The sequence below is a fragment of the Rhamphochromis longiceps genome, linkage group LG1 (assembly GCF_057381845.1).
Source record: "Rhamphochromis longiceps isolate RC_006_pf linkage group LG1, R_longiceps_female_GT1.1, whole genome shotgun sequence".
NCBI classification, from domain to species: Eukaryota; Metazoa; Chordata; class Actinopteri; order Cichliformes; family Cichlidae; genus Rhamphochromis; species Rhamphochromis longiceps.
Window position 1 is genome coordinate 18547794 of NC_140557.1, and position 24198 is coordinate 18571991.

At 40.0% G+C, this 24198-nt stretch overlaps 2 protein-coding genes across 4 annotated transcripts; one reads left to right on the top strand and one right to left on the bottom strand.

The window, feature by feature from the left end:
- Positions 1 to 440: 440 nt before the first annotated feature.
- LOC146678572 (C-type lectin domain family 18 member A-like) lies at positions 441 to 14208 on the bottom strand. 3 transcript variants are annotated; one of them, XM_085401053.1, is made up of 12 exons: positions 14027 to 14208; positions 13098 to 13189; positions 9259 to 9492; positions 9043 to 9140; positions 8834 to 8955; positions 8593 to 8700; positions 8380 to 8472; positions 5382 to 5446; positions 5159 to 5288; positions 4895 to 4991; positions 4368 to 4459; positions 443 to 2783 (listed from the first exon to the last, which is right to left on the bottom strand). In XM_085401053.1, the coding sequence occupies exons 1-12, from the start codon at positions 14148 to 14150 to the stop codon at positions 2746 to 2748; spliced, it is 1293 nt and encodes a 430-aa protein (XP_085257179.1). In that variant the 5' UTR covers positions 14151 to 14208; the 3' UTR covers positions 443 to 2745. The 3 variants fall into 3 exon arrangements, with proteins under 3 accessions (XP_085257184.1, XP_085257179.1, XP_085257173.1); XM_085401047.1 differs by having other exon boundaries at positions 445 to 2783; positions 5382 to 5488; XM_085401058.1 differs by lacking the exons at positions 5159 to 5288; positions 5382 to 5446 and having other exon boundaries at positions 441 to 2783.
- Positions 14209 to 16590: 2382 nt separating this feature from the next.
- On the top strand, positions 16591 to 22596 carry LOC146678573 (fibulin-7). The gene is made up of 8 exons (XM_085411094.1): positions 16591 to 16768; positions 18558 to 18717; positions 18799 to 18969; positions 19577 to 19702; positions 21030 to 21218; positions 21320 to 21457; positions 21728 to 21863; positions 21957 to 22596. Exons 1-8 carry the CDS (start codon positions 16700 to 16702, stop codon positions 22318 to 22320), a joined length of 1353 nt encoding a protein of 450 aa, XP_085267220.1. The 5' UTR covers positions 16591 to 16699; the 3' UTR covers positions 22321 to 22596.
- Positions 22597 to 24198: the final 1602 nt, after the last annotated feature.

Consider the following 24198-nt stretch of genomic DNA (forward strand, 5'->3'; position numbering starts at 1 on the left):
CTTAGCCTCGCCTGAATAGAGAGTCATTTAGGGACCTTTCACTCTCATAGAGGATTGTCGGTTGCCGCTGCCGGAGAAATTGCATTCCTGTTTCCATACAATGGCTGGTCTGAGTTGGAAGGGGCACGAGTATCACTGTCATTATCATAACAATGGAAGCTAATTCCACTGCCACTAGCACCATTCTGAAACCCTCTGCAGCACCAGCTTATCAGGGGGCACCATGAGACCAGCAGGAAGCTGCGCGAGCAACAAGCATGAGGCAAAGATTCACACATACTGAGCACGCTCTCAGACAGACGCAGGCACATTCAGGACTCACACTCTGCTTAGAAAGACTGTCAGAGATGTAAACCAACACATCAGCAAAAAAAAAAAAAAAAAGTTTATTGGACAGCACGTCTCACTGATGGCACACAGTGTGGCTGAATATTTCTCTGCACTCATGTTATCTTTTCAGAGGCAACGACTTTTTTCATGTCATCACTGAAACAATGACTCTTTAAATACCAACTTTAACCGCTACAGCTAAACACTTCTTTAACCCTTAAATGTCTGTGTTGGAGCATTAGCTATAGGTACAGGTATACTAGCAGGATTAGGGCTGTGATTGTCTGTATCATGTGTATGTAAAACTGGATGTGCTGCATACTTGCAGAGAGAATATATAAAATATATAAAGTAGAAATTGAAAGCTTAAGGACATTTGTAACTATTTAACCCTGTGTGCTTATTCGCATTAATTCACTGCAGGCTGATTTGACCCAGTTATATTGCAGCACTGATCCCATTCTTCCATCTGAGTGTATTATTTACCATCCAGCAGTATCTTCCTCTGCTAATTCAAAAGCCATCGTGATGTCAGACCTTAGAGTCCCCATTAAAAGCTCACTGACCCGATCCACATTTAAATCACACACACTCATTTGCATGGTTATGCCTGTGAGGCCGTTCATTTCCCAAATGCAATCTTTCTCCCAAACCTTTGTCTTTCCTTCGAGTCTCTAAACTTCCATCGTACTTTAAGCTAAAGTTGAGGTAGAGCATGTTTAACCTGAACCGTAAAAAGCAAGTCTCAACTTCAAACAAGTATTTGAATGACGAAAAGGTCCTCATATTTCCTAAACATCTTCATTCTGATGGTGATGAGTTTGACAGGTGCTTACATACACAGCTGGCCACGTATATCAGGATATAAGTACCCCATGTTGGTGCTCTAGAAGAGACCATTTGAATTCACTATCTAAAACCATTATAACTGTGTCTATCTATATATATTTTTTCTAAAAGTGACAACATTTTAAAATTATTATTTGCTTTTTTAACATTTAGCACCCAAGTGGCCCAAGATACAGACAGCGTGGAGTCACATTAAAATCCAACAAAACAAGGAAAAAAACATGAAGAATAAAAATAATTTAAAAAACACACCCAGAGAAATAATTAGAAGAGACTCACAGAAGCAGGCAGGGGAAAAGACCACACACACACACACACACACACACACACACACACACACACACACACACACACACACACACACACACACAGGACCGATTAATCACAGGTGGGAAGAATTAAGACACAGCAAACAGAGGTAAGAGCAACAAAAACAAACAAGTAAAGAAATCCTTTCAAAATTCAACAAAGGTAACAAAGAAACAAAGAGTAACCAAGAATTAAACTCTAAATTAAATCAAACTATGGCAAGAAATGTCAACCTCGTGGTTATGTTTAGAATTTAGGGGATGACCAAAGCTGTGAAGGTCTTCCTCGGGAGATAGTGAATCATTGATGTTTGCTTAAAAACAATCCATGCAGATCCAAAACGTACCAAGATGCCGTAGCTTGGATCAAAGTGACCACCTAAATAAATATGCCTGATTTCTGTAAGCGAGATGAACAGAACTCAAACTCAAATTTGCTTTAATGTTGGCTGAACACATGAGTTTCCAGGACAGGTGAGGAAGAAGATATTTTAAAAAGTGCACTGATGCATGTGAGACTTTTCATTCCAGCTGTGGCATAAAGCCATTTCATTGTAAAATACTTGTAAATTATTTAAAGCACATCTAAACCTAACCGAATCCATGTACAGTATTGTGGAAAAATTTTAAGCACCCCCTTATTTCTTTTATTTTGCTTCAAAGGAGCCAGTGGTTTTGAGCATAAGCTCTCCAGTTGTTTTTTTTTGTTGTTGTTGTTTTTGTTGTTTTTTTGAAGGTCTGAAAGTGCATGAACACTGGTGCCTTTTTCAGTCATTTTCAGTCCTGTCCGATCATGTATTATCCTCTCCAGGACCTCCCCTGGACCTCAACATTATTGAAGCAGTGTGGGATCATCTTGACAGAGAACTGAACAAAAGGCAGCCAAGGTCCAAAAAAGAACTTTAAATGTCCTTTAAGAGCCTGGAGAACTATTCCTGAACACTACATAAAGAAATTACAAGGAAGCCTACCCAAGAGAGTTCAGGCTGTGTTGAAGAATTAAGGTGTTCACAGCGAATGTTGACTTTCATTAACAAATTCTGCCTCACATACTCTATTTTCATGCATGTTTACACATATGTCAAACAGTCACTGCATCACACGTATTTCCTGCTCTCCCAGTAAAAATGGTAGTTAAAGAGATTTGCACAGTAAAGTACTACAACAAAAGCAAAACATTCACCAACACTGGTGGCTATTGTCCCAGCATCTTAAAATAATCACACCTGCAGTATTTCACCCCTTTGAAAAATCCAGGTCACCTGCTGTCCTCCCACTGAGCAATATGCTCTGCATCTGTTAAAAGAAAAACATGAAATATAAAAGAGATTCTGCTTGTTGTTCACACAAAAAATGTCGCATTTGTGTTATAATTCTCAAGTTATCCTTCGGTTCTCTTCAGAAATGATTGTAAAGTCATAAATGTTTAAGTCATGAAAGAGTTTCAAACTGTGGATACGTTTTCATACATAAAAAAAACACATAGACACAAGTACAAGCGGTACTGTGGAGACACACAACTTAGTGTCTGCTCCAGGCTGTGTGATATCCACTTATCATTTTATTACCAATTAAAACAACACAGCAATAATGTCTGGAAATTAGTCTGATGGGCTGCAGGGCTCTGTGCACTTATAATCAGCTTAATTTATGCTTGTAGTTCTTTGTTGCTTTAGTGAAATTTTGCTTTTATTTTGAGAGGAAGTGTGACAACGTTATTGATTGAGGAAGAATATTTCCATAAATTTAGCTTTGTTAAAACCATGTAGGACTATCTGCTACAGACACAGTTCAGCAGCAAGCTCTCCTTTGATCACAATTTACTAATCATGTTTTACACATTGTACACAAAGGAAAAACAGAAAGGTGGTTTGTAAAAAATCACATCCCTGCAACGAGGACCAGATTCAGAGCAGATCCATCATTCAGCTGTGAGTAATCAATAGATTACACAGCAAACACTTGCAAAGACACACTCAAGTGGGCAAAACTAAACATCTGCCACCATCTCATTTCTCATGATCAATGTAAGTGCATGTGTGTGTGTGTGTGTGTTTTCAGACACTGAAGGCTTTTGTGGAGCTGAGGAATATTGATTACTCAGAGCTTCTTGATGGTGAGCACTGAGTGCCATTGATTTAGACTGAGAGGCAGGTGTGAGCGGGATCACATGGAGATTTCTGTGTTTTCACATCATTACTGGACACACTGGATTAATATTTTACACTTCACTGAACATCAGTGAAGCCTCGACACAGTGCAGCACAGCATGTACAAGAAGCAGAAACCAAAATTGTAAAGAAGAGGCCATTTTTAAATGGAAAAATGAAGGGATGTCCATTCTGCTACCTAAACAAACAAACTATTATTGAGCTCTCTTTATATAGATTTTTTTAATATTAAAATATAATATTTATTTTTCGTTATGTCAAAGGATCACTTATACCATGTGGCTTAGAAGATAAAACACTGTCCTTGAACTGCAACGTAGCATTAATCTTATTACAGTAATCTCTCTTAAATGTATTAAAATGTCAAAAAAAAAAAGAGTACAAATTACAAAGTAGTCAGTGTAGTGAATCCTTTTATAATAGCACTATAGGCACTGAGGTTTTAGGACACACAGATCTCTTTCAAAATGAAGACTGCCATAGGAGGACAGTACATTCTCATTTGCAAATCATCTGTGGACAAACAGCGGTTGCTTTTGAGTAAAATTAATGTGCAAAGATTTCATAGTGAAGAAAAAAAGAAGTGTTCCTCTCAGGTTAAGCTTTATCTCTGAATAAAAAATGTCAAGTCTTATTTTTTCTGAAATTCTGTTACAATATTTTTAGGCAGCCAGTTGTGCAAAAATTTAATCTAGGTTTTCATCCATACCGTGCTGGCAAATGTATCTGTTCAGTGTTTTACAGCGCTGGTCATTCCAGTTGAAACCACTCGATGCCTGCAGCTCGACACAGTTTCCAAAACTGTAAAGAAAAAGAGAAGCTGTGAGTGGACTAATGTGAAGGGTTTGTGATAGATACCAGAAATGGTTAGCATTATGCACTGCTACTGAGAGCATGGACAAAAGAAGTGATTATAATTACAAAGGTTAAGGAAACAGAGGGAAACAGAGACATCTAGTGGCATTAATGAGGGATGCATGTCAACTAAGATCACTGTTTTTTCTATTGGTTAAAAACTGGGTTAATTAATTAATTTGAAATAAAAATAAAGAACTAAAGTAAACAGAGGGGGGAGGGGCTAAATTAAAAGAAAACAAACGTCCAAACCCACCCCCCAAAAAACAAAACAGAGAAGCAGATTTTTCCACCTTTCAGGAGAATTGCTTTGTTTGTTTTGGTCCATTTCCCTCGGCCGTCTGTCAGTAGCTAATGTCTCATTCTAAATGGGTCTCTTACCCTTGGTTGTCAGGCTGCCCAAAGGCAAAGCTGAAGTATTTGGGAATCTCTCCTGTGTCCCAGCGAAATGAGTCTTTTGGAGGTTTATATGTCAGGCCTGTGGAGTAAAAACATGCTGTTTTATCTATGCACCATTTCAACTACATCCATACCCATAGCATGTCTAAATAAAAAAAAACAGCAAGTTAAAGTGTCAGTGTTTTTCAGTGTTAAAGATATAACTGATATATTTCATTTATATTAATTTATAATACAAAAGAGTACCTATCCAGAAGTTTTCAGTTTCAAAGTCATTCCTGGTGAGCTCGTTGCTCGTCTCCAGCTGACTAAGATAAAAAGCCAGAATGTCCTGAACCTTCTGATTGTGGATTTGAGCCAAAATGCCTCCTTGTTCCTGATGGTTTACATAAGAAAAAGTTTAAACTTGGTCTCTGTATGTTGTTTTATAGAAAACTCGATGAGGCTCCTTAGTGAGGCGCACACACACCTGACAGTGACTTTTAGCCCCATAGTAGGTCTCAACATCAGAAGACACCATGAAGCAATTTCCATCTATGATGAGATCACAACTTTGAAATGGGAATTTCACTTTCTCTGTTGGGACACAAGCACATAAACTAAAAATGAAGAGTAATAACACTGACCACCAACTTCAAATCAGACAGAACAGGCTTACACATGCTTGGGAACAAGCACAAATTTCCTTACTCGATTTTATCTGTTTTGATTTTATATACTGTTTTGTTTGTTTGTTTGTTTATTAGTTAATTAGTTTATTTGCTTGTTTTAATCAATTTTAAATCATGCTTTTTATTTGTTCTTGTTTCTAATGTCTCTGTAAAGCACTTTGAATCACCTTGTTGTTGAATTGTGCTATACAAATAAACTTGCCTTGCCTTGCCTTACTCAGTGGCTGCCAGTTTCTCAGAAATAAAGTGATGTTGTCATGTTTCGGCTGTGTACAGGCAGGAGAAGGACCCAAACGCAAAACTCACGACAATGAAATTAAACTCAAAAAGCTGCTTTATTGCAGAATGGCATGGAAAACTAAACTGGAACATGGATGACTAACACACAGGGAAACACAGCCATGAGGGAGACTACGACACTGACAAAGAGAAACACAGGGCTTAAATACACTGGGAAGTAACGAGGGGAATGAGACACAGAAGGAGGGCACAGCTGGGAGAAATCAGGACTGACGAGACAAGCAAAGCAGGACGCATTCACATAAGACACGGACCATCAAAGTAAAACAGGAAGTATCACACAGAGACGCGAACTTGACACAGTGGAGACAGCAACTAAGAAACACAGAGACAAACCATAAGGCAGAGGTCTAAGAACCAAAATACACAGAGGGAAATACTCAGCTTGGAACACAAGAGACTAGACTAGAGGGAGTAACAAAAGACCAACCATGAGAACATAATGCACAATGCAGAGTGACAGAAAACAAGAAACTCAAACATGCAAAGACACACAATTAAACAGAACAGAGGGGACACAGAGAGACATGAAGGGCAAGGGATCAAAACTAGAAGCCATAGAATAAATCACACACAAGTACAATAATACAAAAATCACAAAGAACTAAAAACGCTGGGTCAGGGGACCCAGGACCGTGACAGATGTACACTAAGGTATTAAAGTGTCTACTGGTCTACCTGATGAGATCACAGAAAATCCCCTCATATCTCCTCTAAAGGTCAATGATGAAACCATCAATAAACTACTATAGTATCCTTTACCATGTCATTAGCAGATGGCATTTCTCATTATGTGTGTGGACTATGTGGACGAATTAAAGCATTTCTTGGTTTCAGAGCAAAACTTGATTAGATATATAAAAACATAAAGAACCGTTGGTCAGTGACAATATTAAAACCACTAACTGGTGAAGTAAGATTTTCTTGTCTGATTCCACTGGCAAATGTCAAATTGTTGGCTCTATAATGCAGCAGGACAATTGGAAAAAAGAGTGAGCATCTCAGGAACTTTGACAAGGGTAAAACATTCATGGCTTTCAGGCTGTAGTACACGCTGACTGTCCACCATCTAAAAGCACCTAAAATGTAAATGTAAGTCACATTTTTAAAAAAGCTGTTGCTTTTGATAAAAATGATTAATTGCACTTTCATTTATATCAGTGAACAGTGTGTGTGTGTGTGTGTGTGTGTGTGTGTGTGTGTGTGTGTGTGTGTGTGTGTGTGTACTGCAGGCATTAATTGTCCTCTGGATGTTCATTAACACATACAACCAGCCTAAACTTTGTTGCACATTATGTCGAGGTGTGATTAAAAAAAACCCTGTGGTTTGGTCGACTTTTCTCTCGGCTGCTTTCAGTGTAGTTGCTATTATGAGATCTCTCAGTGAAAGCCTCCTTTAACACGGGTCTTTGTGCTCTAACTCATCTGATGTGTCAGATAGGTTATCCTTTCCTTGTCAGGAAGTGCAAGGAACCAAATCTTGTAACTAGGGAGGGCACTGAGGGCATACTGTGTTTGTGTGGCCATAAAGCACACTCTGTACTTCAGGTCTTAACTGAGTGTACTCTGTCAGACACCTCACAACAATAAAGTGGAACTCCGTGACGACAGTCTCACCCTGGGGGACAAATTCATGGTGCACAACCTATTAAACCTACCAACGCTATTAGCCTTTAACCCACTAACGTGTTTCTAACCTTGCTCATCACTTGAGATGCTGCATGTGGACTCGTAAACTGAAAACTCCTTGCAAATCCAATCAAGCTCTCATTAACACCAATGATTGTCCACATAAAATCAGATAAAATGAAATCAGTCGTAAACAGAAGCTAATTTTTGCTGACTTTACAAGTCTGAGGTCTGTGATGAAACTGCAAAGTGGACAGTGCACATGCTCAGAATGGGACTTCCAGGAAGTGATCAAAGAATAGCAGCATCTTTGGAAGCTGTCTTAAAAAGATCCAAGAAGAGGAAATTAAACTAGTAGATCAAATTTAATTTTCATTATCATTATTATTATTATTGTTGTTATTATTATTAGTTTTGCCTTTGTTTTATTTTTATGGTGCTGTTCCTATATATATATATATATATTTTATCACACCTTAGACAGCCCTTTGTGCCAGCGATCACTTTTAGTACAGTAACCTTGCAACACTGTAACAAACATGTTCAGGAACAGATGGAGAAACTTTACAGGAATCTGAGGTGTAGACTCGATCCCCAAATTCTCCAGATCTCATTTTGATCAGGCACATGTGAGCTGGACAAACTAATTTTAACTACGGAGACCACAACTCACAATTCACAAGACTTAAAAGATGTGTTGCTAACATCTTGCTGACTGATACCACAAGTCAGCATCTGACATCCAGTGAAATCCATCACTTGACAGCTTAGAGATTATCAGTCAGTTCAACTGAGACCTGCACAATATCAAGCAGGAGGCCTTACTCTTGTGGCAGACTGTTGCATACTAAAGCACACTTCACTTACCTGCACACTCAGCACCCCCATAGCCAACAGCACACAAGCAAGAGCATCCCTCTTCTTTGAAATGTCCGTGCACACATTGCACATTGCACCGAACTGAAAAACACACAATAAAACAGCAGCATTTTTGCCTTTGCTTTCTCTTTGTACATTAAGATAAACAAGGACAGCACACTGAGAATGATATTTATGACATCAGCTGTTGATAATTGGTACCCTGGCAGAAGCGTCCAGTGAGCCCGAGGTCACACTTGCATTTGCAAGAGGAGATATTAAGATGGCCGTGTTCGCCACAGTTCATACGACATGGGTTCTTTGGAATCTCTGATTAGAAACACAAAAACATGTAGGCCGCAAAATGAACAACTGGGAACTGATCATATTAAATATTAAAGAAAGTTTGCTGTCACTGAAAAAATACAACTATAAATACATTTTGTGTGTGTGTTTGTCTTACCACATAGTCCGCCTACATGGTCCCACAGTCTCAAACAGCCAGACATTGAGGAGGTGCAGAGAGAGCAGTACAGCCCTGATTTATACGGCATCACCAGTTGACCATTTACCTCCCAGTTACCCCTGAAACATGAAAATATATGCAGCAAAAAAATTGTGTTTTCTAATAATACTTTTAATATTTAGCTTTTTGGGAAAGCAAACTGTTACCCAGGATAGTATGCACAGACAAATATCTCCCAGAGTTCTCCATTTCTCCAGCACTGTTGGTTGGCACAGCCCACCTGGCTTGAAGTAGCCCAGACCAGCTACAAGACAAGAGAGGATTTGGACACACAAAACAGCATTTTTATAGGCAACAGAAACTGTATGCAGCTGTGGGACTTCATATAAACATGTGTAAGGTTTGTATATGCTGGTGAATACCTGGGTATAGTGTTGACAGGTGGCATTTTCCTTACATCGGCCGCTGGAGTAGAGAAAATCTTTTCCTTCCTCGAACCAGAAGTCAATGATGTCAGAAAATGAAGCAGCACCAACAACAGAAAGATGTGTGTTCCAGCCAATATGGCTGAAAGACGAGGAGTGTTGAAGGAAAGGCTCTTTGTGACACAATGTGGCTCTCTCCTTTGCAAGTGTAGCCAACTCCTCATTCCAGTCCTATAGAAAATTAACATCCCCATTATTCTGCAATAGAGTGGCATGGGTTTCAATTTCAACAGTAAACAAAGAGACACACAGATAAAAGGCTAATGCTTCCAATCTCGTCTCTGTTTTTATGGTCCTATGGTCCTAGGCAACTGGCTAACATAGGAGGGTCATCAGAAAATGCAGCTCAAACAGGCCCTTTGTCTTGTTTACACTGTGTTTCTCTGATTTTTTGTTTATAATCTAATGCATCTTATAATCTAAGATGCATTAGATTATAATATTTATAATTTATTTATATTTATGTCAGACTTGATCAGTATTGTCAGTATTTCCTACCAAAAGTTCCAAATAAACTACTTTGTCTTTTAAAAAGTGATGCATATCAAGGCCATCTAAAGTAGGTTAATTATACACAATGACTAGCCAGTGTCAGCTATCAAAATTACATGGTAAATGGACTGATTGTTATATAGCAATGTTCTACTCTCCTGGAGTACTCTACACAACACGCCACATTCACTATCTTCTATGCACTTACTAACTACCATTCATATTGCAAAATACATAAAGGCCCCAGGTAGCTGGTGAGTTCGAACCAATAACTTTCTAGCTTTAAGGAGACTTCTATTACTTCTATTACTATCACTAGCATCGGTGCTCTGTCCCTTTCCTTTTTGTAATTTTGGAATAAGAGGAATTGGACAAAAGTTGTCTTTTTGCAGATTAAGCATGATGCAGAAAACAGTACCAGAAATCCTCAGTGGGGTTTCAGTGAATAACTGCCTTTATAGAGTGACTCTGTTCTCATACAGTTAGGCATCAGACAGGCTTTATTCCAGGGACCTGGCAAGTTAAAGATCGGCTAATATTGAGAATATGTGTCAGAAATGTGCCCCTCATATACCCTTTTTAAGCACCTAGAACAGTTAAGAGCTAAAGTGCACGTGTGAAAGCCATTATGATGTACTTTGGAACTATTGATATTGGGCTGGCTGTTGTTCAGGAGATAGAGCAGGTTGTCTGGTGATTTGATACCTGGCTTGCACATCAAAGTATCTTTGGCCAAGATGCAAATTGTCCCAGATGCATCTATTGGAGTGTGAATGCTAAATTTGATAAAAGCGCTTGTGTGAATGAGTAAATGAGTGCAGTAAGAAAGCACTTTGGGTGTTCAAATAAAGTGCTGTATAACAGTCCACTGATATACATAAAACTCTTTGTTATTCTGGTGCAAAACCATTAGTTTGCAGTAGCAGTGTGCAATATGTCTACCAGAACAGGAGTGAGGGATCTTATATCGATGTGTCTGCTTGGCTGGCTCTCTGATGTCATGCACTGCTAAGACTGCACTACCCAAATCAATCACAGGGCTTTGTTAAGAGTTGAGGCGTGAACTCAGTGAGCACAGTCCATGGTTAGCTACAATCCTGACGAACTTTAGGTCAAAGAAGAATGATTCAAATGTCCACAATCATTTTTTAGCCTAAATGACAGAGATTCCTGTTTCTGCTTGTATTTCTGTCCCTCTGTTCTGTTCATAATTAGTACAGATGGAAAATCCAAATCTGTCTGAAATGTCAGACTGACAGGATTTTCAAGACAGGTTTTCCTGGTGTAACTCTGCTGTGTAGTGTCAAAACCCTGAGGCCTCTTGAGTTCATCATTCACGCTGCTCTCTGATGTCAGCCAGCCAAAGCCTTTGATGACGGAGGGCTATTAGATCACTGGGTAATATCTTTCATTTTGAAGTGTGCCATTATGTATCAGCGCCTAACAGCATGAACAATTTGTGCATTTCAGCCTTCTTTGTGGCGCCAACAACTGTTATATTCAGGTGTTTAGTAGCAGTAAAAATACAGAAAAAATGGAATTGCATCTAAAGTTCAGGAAAATGGTTCCCTCTGAAGCTAACTACATTAAAATAACACGTTGGACCCTTGGGTATAGTTCTGAGAGAGATTAGTAAGATAAAATCTCACAAACAGAGGTCATGATTTCCATATCAAAAGAGACCACTAAACTTCAATATCGGCCTCTTTGAGTGATGGTATGACCTCAATACTTCTTAGCCTAAAGAGCTCAAAGAAAATCCGCCGACAGGGCACTGGGTGAGAAAAGGAGGAGCATCATTCATTCTTGGAATATTGGTATTTTATCTCATCCTGAAAGCAAAGCCTAAAGGACCATATAATAATCACTTCAACACAATCTCACCATAATACTTGCTGGTTCATTCTTGTGCGGGAGAGGGGGAAGAAAAAAAGTATATTAAGATATTCGCAAACACAGGCGAAGCCTTGAGCCTTTTAACGTTTATCAGTAAAGCTCTTTAATAATGCCTCTTCAGCTTGGCAAAGCCTTCTCTGAGGGTTTTCATGGGGAAATTACCTGTAAAACCAGAGTTGTGAATGCAAAGTGATTATCCACATCCTCTTTTTCTCATTACTGCCTTATCAGTTGCGAACAGTTCTCTGAGGCTGAAGAGCAGTCGAAGAAAAGGGGCTCAGTCTGTACGACTGGCTTTGAGGATGTAATCTATGAAAAAGTGACAGTTTGCCCTGGCACAAATCTCATATTGGGCCCAAAGGGTATCTAGTACACAGTGAGTTTCATAATCCTTCATTACCTCTCATAATCACATACATGCAAGAGAGTTGTGCAGATAAGCACTGTATCAACTGATGGAGTAAGACAGGGAAACAATTTAGCACTGCTGTTTAGAATTTGCTGCACATTCAGAAACATTACTCATTGTTTCTCTCGAAACATGCTGTTATTGTCATGTTTACAATAGACCTATCTGTTGATCATTAGAATAAAGAGACAAGTGAAAAATGTTGCTTAGTTACTTAACTTTAGTTGTCTAAGAAATAAACTTAGTGACCCTGACAAACTTGCACACACCCAGTTTATATTGGCCTCATTCTCATTTCTGACGCTATCAGTGAGCCTGCAGCAGAGCAGAACAAATTGTGCACTAACGCTACTATTTCACACCGCCGAGACTATCAGCACTACAAAGGAAGACAGCTCGACCCCAAACCCTGCTGTTTGTGTGGTCATTTGGTGAGTTTACTTTTAAGAATTCAAATTATTTTCAGTGAAACAACTGTGGCCACTGATCAAAGCTGCCTTTTCTGCACTTCAGCGTGTCCTTTAAATGCACAGGGACCTCAGTAACCTCAAGAGTCCTCCTAAGTTATAGATGCTGTCATGGGAGAGTCACACTTAGCTGATTGAGCACTCAGCTCGGACGTGCTACCTCATATCTTCACACATTCCTGATCAGTGTGACTGACACTTATGACAATTACTGTTTTTCTGGGCCTTGGGACTGAAGCTGCAGGCTTACTTAATGTTAGAAGCATAACAATTAAGTTTACAACCTGCAGCTAAGTGTTTTTCACACAGGAATGGGAAGAGAAACAACAACAAATGACTAATGTTCCTTATTAGGAGAAAAACATGAGCTGCATAGGAAGACCAGGCAGTCTACCCACACTGATTAGTTTACGTGAGCCCACACTGTTAACAAAAGCGTGATGTTAAACTCAGTGACAGCAAAGGCACTATTCAAAAACACACAGAGGAGACAGACAATAGGTGCCACAAACCATTTTTTGCATGTTAGCTGCCATGGGTTTGACCCGGCTGCGCAGTCTATTGTGGTGAGCAACAATCTGTGAGTGCTCCTTCACCCCGAGCCCTGGAAGAAGATACAGATGGTCATTAACTATACTTCTACTGCTGTCGCTGTGGCAACTAAATGCAAATACACTGGAGAGAGACAGAGAGTAAAAGTTTGGACTGTAAAGTCTATCACATCTACACCCGGGAGTCTGTAGGTTAAACACAAAATCAATCACAACACATTTTAAAACTTTTTAACACTTATTGAGAGAATTCTTTGTCATATGAACGATCTAAAACCGTTTTAATAATATAAACGTGCTGGCAGCGTCTCTAAACAACATGTGTATGTCTGCTGATCATAGTGTATGTAATTATGCTATAAATAAACGCTAAGAATGTGTCTACTTCTTATGTTAACTCAAGTAAAACAGTTAACTGAACGTATTCCCAATTCTCCTTACTTTTAGCACTTAGACAAGCTAAAATAAATGCTATATAATAATCTAAACTGGGGCTGACCACCTTAAATCTTTATTTGTTAGGCTGTATCATGAGAAAATTTTACTGCACTGCTGACTTTGATCTGTTGATCATCAACTTCACATCTTACTGACTTAATTTACTGATATTAGATCTAAAAACATTTTAAGAAAAAGTTAAAGAGAAGCCTGTTTAATTCAATTTAAGCTAATGCCACATTTAATATAGAGTTTAGTAGTCAGCAGAAATTTACATTTTACTTCTAACTACTAGATAAAAAATTTGAACCTTTATAACTGAACCTGTCCTTTCAAACACCCACTTCACAGCTGCACTTAACCAATCTAAAATGTGTGTAAATTGATCACTCTCTACTGGAAACTGTCCCTTGTGGCCACCTGACTTCTCTCACAACGCTAATTGTGTTTACCGGTGGTGGGGAAAATCCGGAGCTCCGGTGTCTCTGCCATGATCCAGTTTGCTGAGTTAAACGAGGGCAGAAGAAAGCAAACGACAAAAACATCCAAACGCCCGGACGCTGTTACCGACCCCATTGTGAACTCCTGCAGCGTCTGCACCAACAGTGGCCACTTGCTCTGCTATCCTGTCCTGCCTCCCTGCCCCTCTCCTCCCTCTTTTATCCTCACCGGCTCAAGTGCTTTCACCTCAGGCTGCGGCACATGCCACTGACTATTCAAAGAGGAATTTACTAATCCTACAGGGACTGTAGACACAGTGTAGATTTTCTATGCTGTTTCAATATATTTCTAAGTAAATATTCAAATTATCCCAATTTTAATTTGTGTTTAAAGCATACTGATCTTTCAACAGGTTATAAAAGTAAGTAAAATAAGTCATCTTTTCAAATCCATTAAGCAGACTGAGCTGTCTTTCCACAGAACTTAAAATGAAATGATTATATTGCAGTTTTCCTAATGCTGTTTTCTTCTCAATACAATGCACTTAAAAATAAATACACTTTTCCCCCCATATTTTATAAATTGCTCTAGTTTGTAGTACAAGCATCATGGCAGAGGCACTTAGCGCTCCAAGCTGAGTGCCATAGCAATTTTACGCACTATCTACCGATTAGTAATGTAATCTACAATATTTCAAGAATTCTTTAAGCTTGTTGTGTGACACATATGATGAGTATAGCAAGATTATAACAACAGTTTTAAGATAAATGTGGTAGGCAGCGGAATACCATAATAAAGTATAGCACTTGAAAATAAATGCTTTGTTTGCCTACTATCCAAAACTGACAGCAGGTGTGTTGCCACTTACTGTCAGACGCTGGAAGGAAAACATATGGCTTAATGATTTCTGTCATTCTTATTGATGGATTGCTCACTGATATCTGTTTTTCAAATGAGCCAGTTGAAATCTGTCTTCATTTCTAAGCCATATGAAACTGTAGGAGAACATGATGTGTGGTACAAAAAGCCTACAAATATCTGTGTAAAAGTACAGTATGGTGCTCTCTCTGGGTGCCTGTTTAGACTTGGTGACAATGTTTTTAAGGACCCAGTACAGGAAGCATGAATCATGAATCTGCAAACTGTGAGGTGATTCAGTGTCTGGAGATGACTGCAGCACAGTACAATACAATCCCACTCATTTCTCTCCATTGTGGTCTGTAGGTATTTTGCACTGAGGATTCGGTCCCTCGGCTGTCCACTTTTTTCCCATCCTTTTGATTTTGCTGTATCAGTGAGGAACATTCTGACTCTGCTGAGCCAAATGACAGCTGTGCGCTCAGTCTGTTAAAGGCTCAGACAAACACAGACCCACAAAGATGATTTCTCAGGTAAAACCAACAATCAAAGGAAGAACCAAAACATTCTTCATGCTTGAGTTCAAAGCAGTAGTCAAGGTCTTCGGTACATTTTACACATCGAAATGTAGCGCTGCTGACTGCTCACAGGGGTGTGATGACAATAGTCCATCTACACAAATGTTTTCTTTAGCATATCTCTACATTTTTATTTAAATGATGAGATTTCACTCAAAAAAAAGATGTAGCAGAGTGAAACTGACATATCTGTTTCATCCCTATTGCAACGTTACAAGTGTATCTGTCTACAGCTAACGTTGTTGTTCAAAGAAAGGCTAAGGTATAGGGCAAAGCAGAACTGGTTTAAGGTGCAGCTCTTTATCACTTTCTTTAGAACTAAGGATTAGCTCTGCAAGTGCAACTTCATTCTACATCACTCGTGCACCATACAGACAGGTTTAAAAATTATAATCTATCACTTACCTCAACAACTAGTCATGCTGCCAAAACTTTCATAAGTCAATGCACTGATTCCAAAAAGTGTGTAAAGGTGTCCTGAGGTATTAGGTGTCAAATTGTTTGCAAGCATATACAGTAAGCTGAAGGTTTGGTCCTCCATAGTATAATATTCAGAATATTAAGTCTTGTTTTTCCCTTAGATCTCACGTATGATACTCTATCTCGCATTATATTCAGATAATCAGTGTTATTCACACCAAGTCTGCAGTTGTAATATTCTGGCTGATAGGTGTACATGTAGTCTGCTTACTCTTGCTGCGTATAGCTCGTTTAAGAAGAGCATCTGAGATTAAAGAGATGAATTTAGCAAAGTAAAAGTGAACTGGGGGAACTTTTTGATTTGGATCCAGATGTTATACAGCTGCCCACAATCCACTGCTACAATAATAGCCACGGCAGGTATGGACATTATGCTCGAAAGCTGAAACCAGTCTTTATTTCAATCTAATTAATCAGTCTAATTACAGAACAGGAAAGCACCTTTATTCCAGCAGAAGTTACAGCTTCATTGTACCTTTTCTCCAAGACCAAGCTGCTTTAAACAGAGAGGAAGTGCACTCCAAATTAAGTAAAAAGGGATCATAATGTGGTCACATTTTTCTCCTTTGCTGATTGGCTACTGAAGAGTAAACAACATTCCACAACGTTTAGCTGCGGCAGCTTTCCCACTGCCAACTGTGGTCCTTCTCTCACCTGGAGTTCCTACACACTCTGGGAGCCGGCGGCACAAAGTTCACACTGCACGCAAGTTCTAACACATTTGAGAAGCGATTAGTGAGTGCACACTGGACTGGTTTTAGTGGAAACATGTTTGCATCACCTGTGACTGCCATCACCTTACTGTGTTTCTGTTTGCTTCATCCTACTTTGGGGCAGGTAAGCAAGCATGTAACTAAAATTGTTAACTATTGACTGAATGAATGAAGGAATTAGTCGCAGCAGGGTACCTGAACTTATATCACGTCATTCCACTTAAAGTTCTTATGTCAAAAGGAATTGGTTAAAATGTGCTTCATGAATTATGTATGGCTTAAAGAGAATTGCATGCATAACTTCTTTTGAAGTCCAGAGCAGATCTTAATGTGAATGTACTTCTTGGCATCACAAAAAATGTTTCACAGAGCAAACCTTGAGTCACCCTTACTTTGCACGCAAGCCTCAAGAGCAACATCCCAGAGGCTCCGGTGGCTGAATTCACTCACTATATCTATGCTGTGCTTCACTGCAAACCAGCAAAACATTTCCAAAACGCTGCATCTGGCTGTGAATGGCTCTCTTCAGCTTCTGCCATGCATGTCTGTGCCTGTATGTGTTTGTTTGTTTGTTTGTTTGTTTTCTACTGAAAAATGGCCAGCCAATTATGTGTTTGTAGAAGTGCATAATAATGTGAGTGTGATGCTGTAGACTCTTGCATATGTGCGTGAGAGCATATTGTTATTTAGGCTCTAAATCTATTAAATAGAACTGTGCTGCAATTTTGTGCTTCAGCACCACATGCCTCCTACAGACTGTGGTAACATCACCCAGTTAACATGAACACCATGTGAAATATCTCCTAGCACAGGCAGAAAGGGGCCTTTGACAACTACCTGATAAACACCAGCCATCAGCACCAAAAATGACTGAAGTCATTCCAAACCTCAGTTCAGTCTAAATAAGAAAAGCGTTTTCAACAAATATTGACTCTTCTTACATAACTGCTGCTGGATGAAAACACTAATTGGTTGTCTGAAAACATGTGAGAGAGCAGAGGTCTGGTGGGGACTGATGCTGCTGAATCAACGAGAGTAATGAGGGAACGGTTATGGGTTGAAAATAGGTGTGTACAACTCACTTGAGCTCACACCCTGTTAAATGAAAGCAAGGCGCTGGAAGGAGATGACTGGTTGAGTCAAAAATCAGCAAGTAATTACCCTCTAATGAAAGCTTTTACCTCCATTTCTGTAATGACTCATGTAGTTAAAACTTCAAACCTAAGCAGAACATCACACCTGGAACCACATAAGAAAGTGTTACACACAGAGCCTTTCTTGTCAGCATGACTGAGTTACAGTATGGAGCTAGCTAGGGGGGGGGGGGGGGGGGGGGGGGGGGGGAATGACAAAATAGGGTAAAATAGCGCAGTAGGTAGAGCAGATTCATTTGTCTATTCATTTAGATGAAGAGATTTTTTTTCCTCATTGCGATAGCATTCACACAGAAATATGTGCAGGTGCAATTTATATGACTTAACATTACAGAAATGCACTAGAAGTTTGAATTTTGAATTTTTTTTCATTTGACACAAAAAAGAAAACCAAATCCTTTTATTGAAGACTTTTGAATGAATTCATGTCCTTGAATGAACAGGAAGATAAATAAACTGTTAATAGAAGCAGCATCACTGGCTTGTGGTGCTTTCATCTCTCAACAAATTTTACCTGTCCTGAGTCAAATAAATTGCTTTTCCATTTTCAGATATTTAGCAAGGATGGTGTTTTTTTGTTTTTTTTAATAAGAAACTGTCATTTTCAATGTAATATTATATAGCGTGCCTAACCTTCTCACGTGGTTTTTTTAGATGGTTGCAACTGTTTTTCTGATCCTCTTTGTGAATTAGAAGATCAGTATTGACTTAAAATATTCAACATTTATGAATTTATTCAGTAGCTCTGTATTATTCTAGGACTGTCCGAGCAGGCAAGAAATTCAAGGGTCCTTGAAGCAGGTCCAGAAGCTTCTGTCAGCCCATGAAGCCTCCTACATGCAGAGTCTGCGCAACCTAAAGAAGAAAATAAATTTACTGCTGAGCAGTGCTGCAAGGCAGAACACAAAAGCCATCAACAGTAAGTAAATATGTTAGAAAGACTTTATTCAAATTCTTAGATATCAGAGTATTTCTGCTGTTATGTTCTTATAATTTCTAGGTACCTGCCCCAAACTGGAGTCCCTCATTAATGGGAGGAAACTTGGCAAATCGCACAGCATTGGCCATGAGATTCACTTCCTGTGTGACCCTGGTTATGAACTCGTGGGATCAGAGAGCAGGGTTTGTCAGGAAAGCCTGACCTGGAGCAGCCAGCAACCAACCTGCCGAGGTGAGAGAGGAGCCTTCTGCTGCCTGGCCTTGCTGTGATGGTCATTTTCTCCATTGCGTCCTCCTAATCCTCCTCCCACCAGTGTTTCTCCACTTCATTACTCTGACCATCACTCATCATGCTATCTAACCCACTGATCACTTTTACAATCTTGTCAACATCTTCTGTGTAACCTCTCTTCTCCTTGCCCCCTTTTATTTGCACTATTCTGCTTTCTGGGCATCAAACATGCCGACAACATTTTTCTATACGATGATACATTTCACATGTGACCCATGATCATATTTCTTTATGTACTTTGGTCATTGTCCAGAGAGCTTTTTGAATGCTGTGACATGCGATATTCCAGCCTCCTTGTCCTTTGACAGCTTGCTGACTTTGAGATAACAACTCAAAGGCTGTTTGATCAGGATGTGGCATCCCCTACACTTTGGCTGCCCCTCCTGTTAACTCATTTGCTCCCGTATTTTCTCATATGTCTCCACACACATGCATATGTCATTATGTAATGTTCCGTGATGTTCAAGCATCAAAGCTATTGAGTTGCATACATGTGTGTATCTCTGGACAGAGTTCAAACATAACCTTAATATCTTTTTTCCCTCAGACATCAATGAGTGTGCATCCTCCCCTTGTCTGAATGGTGGGACGTGTGTTAATGAGGTGAACCAGTTTTCCTGTGTCTGTGCCAAAGGCTGGGCTGGAGTTACCTGTCAAAGCCCTGTGCCAACATGTAAGTATAATACATTGCATACTCAGACCACACACATGAATGAAATGTAGTGATACTTTACCATTTGAAAGAGATTGCATTGGGCATTTGCTTGTGTAGGCACTAAAATTCAGTAGACACCAACAGTTTTACTAAATTCATCTCCTTTTTCACACTATCTAAATATTTCTACAGTTACAGATGGTTTCATAGTTTACTGAGAGATTTGAAAGTCTGGTAATGTTTTTGATAGTCATCCAATCGTTACATTAAAACATCCACCAACTTTACCCAAGAGAGTGGAGTGGTAGATGTGGACAGATTTCCAGGGCTAAGAGAGAGAGAGAGAGACAGCTGTGAACACGCAGGTTCAATTTAGACGCTTACTTAAAACACATGTGTTTGGACAGTGGGATGAAGCACAGGGAGAACATGCAAACTCCACTCAGAAAAGTCTGGCTGACAAACAGGTTTAAAGCCAGAGCGTTTCTGCTGTGAGGCCACAGCACTAACCACTATACCTCCCACTATTTAAACATACACAACATATTCCTCCCCACCCACAACCCCCATTTAACATAGTGTGGGTAACTGCAGTCACCAGTCTGTCACAGGGCTAACACACAGAGACAGACAACCATTCGCACGCACATTCACACCTATGGGTAATTTGGATTTATCAATTAACCTATCCCCACAAACTGCATGTCCTTGGACTGTGGGAGGAAGCCAGAGTACCCTGGGAGAACCCATGCAAACACAGGGAGAACATGCAAACTCCACACAGAAAGACCTGATGGTGGAATTGAACTCAGGACCTTCTTGCTGTGTAGCAACAGTGCTAACCACCGTGCCACCGTGCTGCCCTAAAAATACTAATAATAATGATAATAATAATAATAATCTAAATTACATTTCACCAGAATTTCTACACAAACATTTGCTTCTTTTTATTCCTTACTGGCAAAATAAACAAATCCAAATATATTAACACTCAGATATCTTCACTAAGCTCATGCTGCTGTCTTGTTCTTGTAGAAGAACAGAGCTTATTAAATATTACCTATCAAACTCGTATCTGTGAGGGCTTTATGTTGTTGCCACCGATACAACCCAGTGACTCTCCTCTTGGATTCCATTTGACACGGGCAGGCGTGACTGACACTGTCTCATATCACCATCGGCACACCAACATCAGTGTCTGACATATATTGTCAGCTGACTAAATAAATAACTCGTATCCCTGGGGCAGATACAAAGCTACAGCAAAGAAAATATGAAAACAGGTTATGAAAACCTTTTCTACAACACACCAGCATTGCTTACCTGTCTTCTCTTCCTTATTCAGTCTTTGTCACCATGACAAACACCTCTGTCGCCACCTCCCCATCCACAGCTGCTGCTGCATCCACTTTACCAGCTGCCACCACCGGGCCTCATGTTCGCCCATCACAGTGCACTATAGTGCAGGGGACCACCCACTGCACCTGTGAGCCAGGATACACCATCTCTGGCAGAGACAGCTACACCTGCACTGGTACACCTAACAGCTTTAGTAGAACACAGACTATACATTTTTCATATTATGATGTTTCCATATGGGTTGTTAGCCATGTCTGTGTGTGTTATGCATTTTAGATATTGATGAATGTGAGCTGTTTCATAACGGACAGGCTGGGAGGTTGTGTTTACACGCTTGTGTTAACACCCCTGGAGGCTATCGCTGTTCCTGTCCTGCGGGATACAACGTGACCCGTGACGGACGCAGTTGCAAAGGTGAGCAGTCCTTCTTCCTGCTTTATATTTTGCTATCACTTTTGTTTTGATTTTTTCTTTTGCCAAATTTGCACTCAGAAGTACTCAAAGCATTCCTCCAAAAGGCAGATTCTGAGGAATGTAATACAAAAATGTAGAGTCTACAAGTACACTTAATACAATTTTATTCATTTTGACTCTTTTTCTTTTCAGTAATGGCAAATCAAAGAGTTGCAGCCTAAATGATGTCCCAACTAAATGTGGGGGTTTTGTGTTTCTCTTTTGTGGCAGATATTGATGAGTGTGCTACGAGGCAAAACAACTGCACGAAGGACCAGATGTGCATTAATACATATGGTGGTTTCCAGTGTGTTCGTGTGGACTGCCCCAAAATTCCTAATGCTACATATGTCAAAACGTCACCTACGTGAGCATTATCCTTATTTTTGTGTGAGATGCATAGTAACAACTAATTCTTTAAAATCTCTCTTTTAGTAACATCTTTCTCATTATTTTCCAGGCGCTGTGAACGTAACCCCTGCCCTGTGGACAACAAGGTGTGCTCTCAGGCCCCAAACTCCTTCTCCTACCATTACTTGGCTGTTGTTTCCAACCTGTCAGCTCCCCGCGTCATGTTCAGAGTGTCAGCACTGCGCCCGATAGGTGACACCCTTCGTTTCTCCCTGCTAGGCGGAAGGCCAGTTCGCCGCCACTTCACAGTGCAGCGCTCAGACCGCCTCACGGGCGAGCTGATGCTGGTGAGCCCTGTGCAGGGCCCTGCCACTCTGGAGGCAGAGGTGGAGATGAGTGAGCTGGAGAGGCGAGTGCAGCTGGGGAAATACATCACCAAAGTCACTATGTTTGTTTCCCAGTATGAATTCTAAGAAAAATCTATTTATTGTGCAAAAAAATAGAAATGCATGTAGAAAATTGGTACATGTAGCAAAGAGTAACAGCACTTGACTTGAGGATACTTGCAATAAGCTGGAAAGACTAAAGAATGACAGCCCGTCCTGAAATAAAGCATTATTTTTGTAATAGTGCCTTAAAATTTATATGCACGTAATCATTATGCCTACGGATGTTTTGGTTTATAATTATGTTTTATTGATTCTAGTTTTGGTACTCTTTCTGTGATAAAACTATAATACCTGTATTGCCTCCAGTACACCCATTAAACATCATATAAAACATTAACAGTTCAGTCTTTTCCTTACTAATTCTTTAAGGCTTTTCTACACTCTATTCCTTCTGAAATGTGTTTTAAGAACTGCCCGATAGACTGTGAGCAGGGACATATGCGAGCAGAGGTTGTTTAACACTTCAGTTCCTGCAGCACAGAGCAACGCTGTTCGCCTGACAGCCAAGGAAGGCTTGCTGAAAAGAGCCTCTGTGTTCCTACAGTGCACGAATAACTTTAACTTTTGCATTTGCAAAACAAGTACACACAGAAAAGAGCTGTGTCATGTGCCCTAAAAGTAAAGTCTGTGCAATCTTTTTCCTTTCATTTAGGGGGGGTTTATAACTGAGGAGTTTCCAAGGAGCGTGATGAAATGTGTCGCCACTGTGCTGCACCAGCCATCTATCTTCTCTTTGATGTTACACAGCTTTCTGAGAAATAAGGAATCACATAGTGGATAGTGTGCCAGGATGTAGTTACACTGGAGGGAAACAGGAAGTCTTTAGTTGCAGAGAGGGCTCCGTACTCTGGCTGAGACGCAGCAATGGCTCCATGAGGGAGCAGAGATACTTTAGACACAGAATTCTAAAACAAGATTGAGTGTTGAGTGAAGAAAAAGATGCCCAGAGATAGAGAGGGAGGCAGACAGAGAATGACAGATGAATAGAGATGACTGAACAGAAGACAATTCACACCAGCCAGTCAGTCACTGACTTAGCTGCAGAGTGAATTAAAAACAGTAGTGTTTATTACCACCACAAAAAAGACCTCCCTGTTCTTCAGATCTCCCCTCTACAGTCTTAATAAAAGACTGTAGGCTGGAGGGTGGCTTTTGTCTGTCCCCCAGGGATCCACAAGAGGTAATGATTCAGTAATAAAGCCCCCGATCCTCTGCATTTTACCTCTCCATTGTCTGTCTAGGTTGATACACAACAAAGTTGGTCTGTGAGAGCACCTGGCCTGAAATCTGATGTTTTGCCCATTCTCTTCACCTCACTGTCCTGTTTTCCACCGCTCCTTAACCTTATCACATTACATCCACTTTCTTGTCATTCCATCCCTTTTCCTCTGGCTCCACTGCCCTTCTCTACAGCTTTTTCCAGTGTGGATGAGTCACACCTCTGTGCAGATAAAAAAACAAAACAGTCCCCCTAATGAGTGCTTGCAAAGTGAGACTGCAGTGAGTATTCTGATCTCAGTCTGGTTGTTGGGGCATTATTATCAGAAACAAGCATGCTCACTTTGACAGCCACTTGGGTTTTCAGTGGTACTTACTTTTGCGTGTATCTTGGTCTCATGTTGCTTTTAATGGAAAAAGGAGAGAGTGATGGTGTCTGCTGAATCTCCAGATTGTGCATGTGTAGTAGAGAACTCTTAGTGAAAAATGTTCCTCACCCGAGTAGTGTTTTTGAACGCACCATCAACCCTCACTCCTCTAATGCTTACATTGTCCTATGCACCCATTATTCAGCCTGTTCTTGCCTTTTTGGCCTTATTCCAGTTAAGGATGGTACCAGAATGAGCACATTAGTGACTTTCTTTATGTCATTGTCTGATCCTGGTGTTTTTGGACCAAATTTTT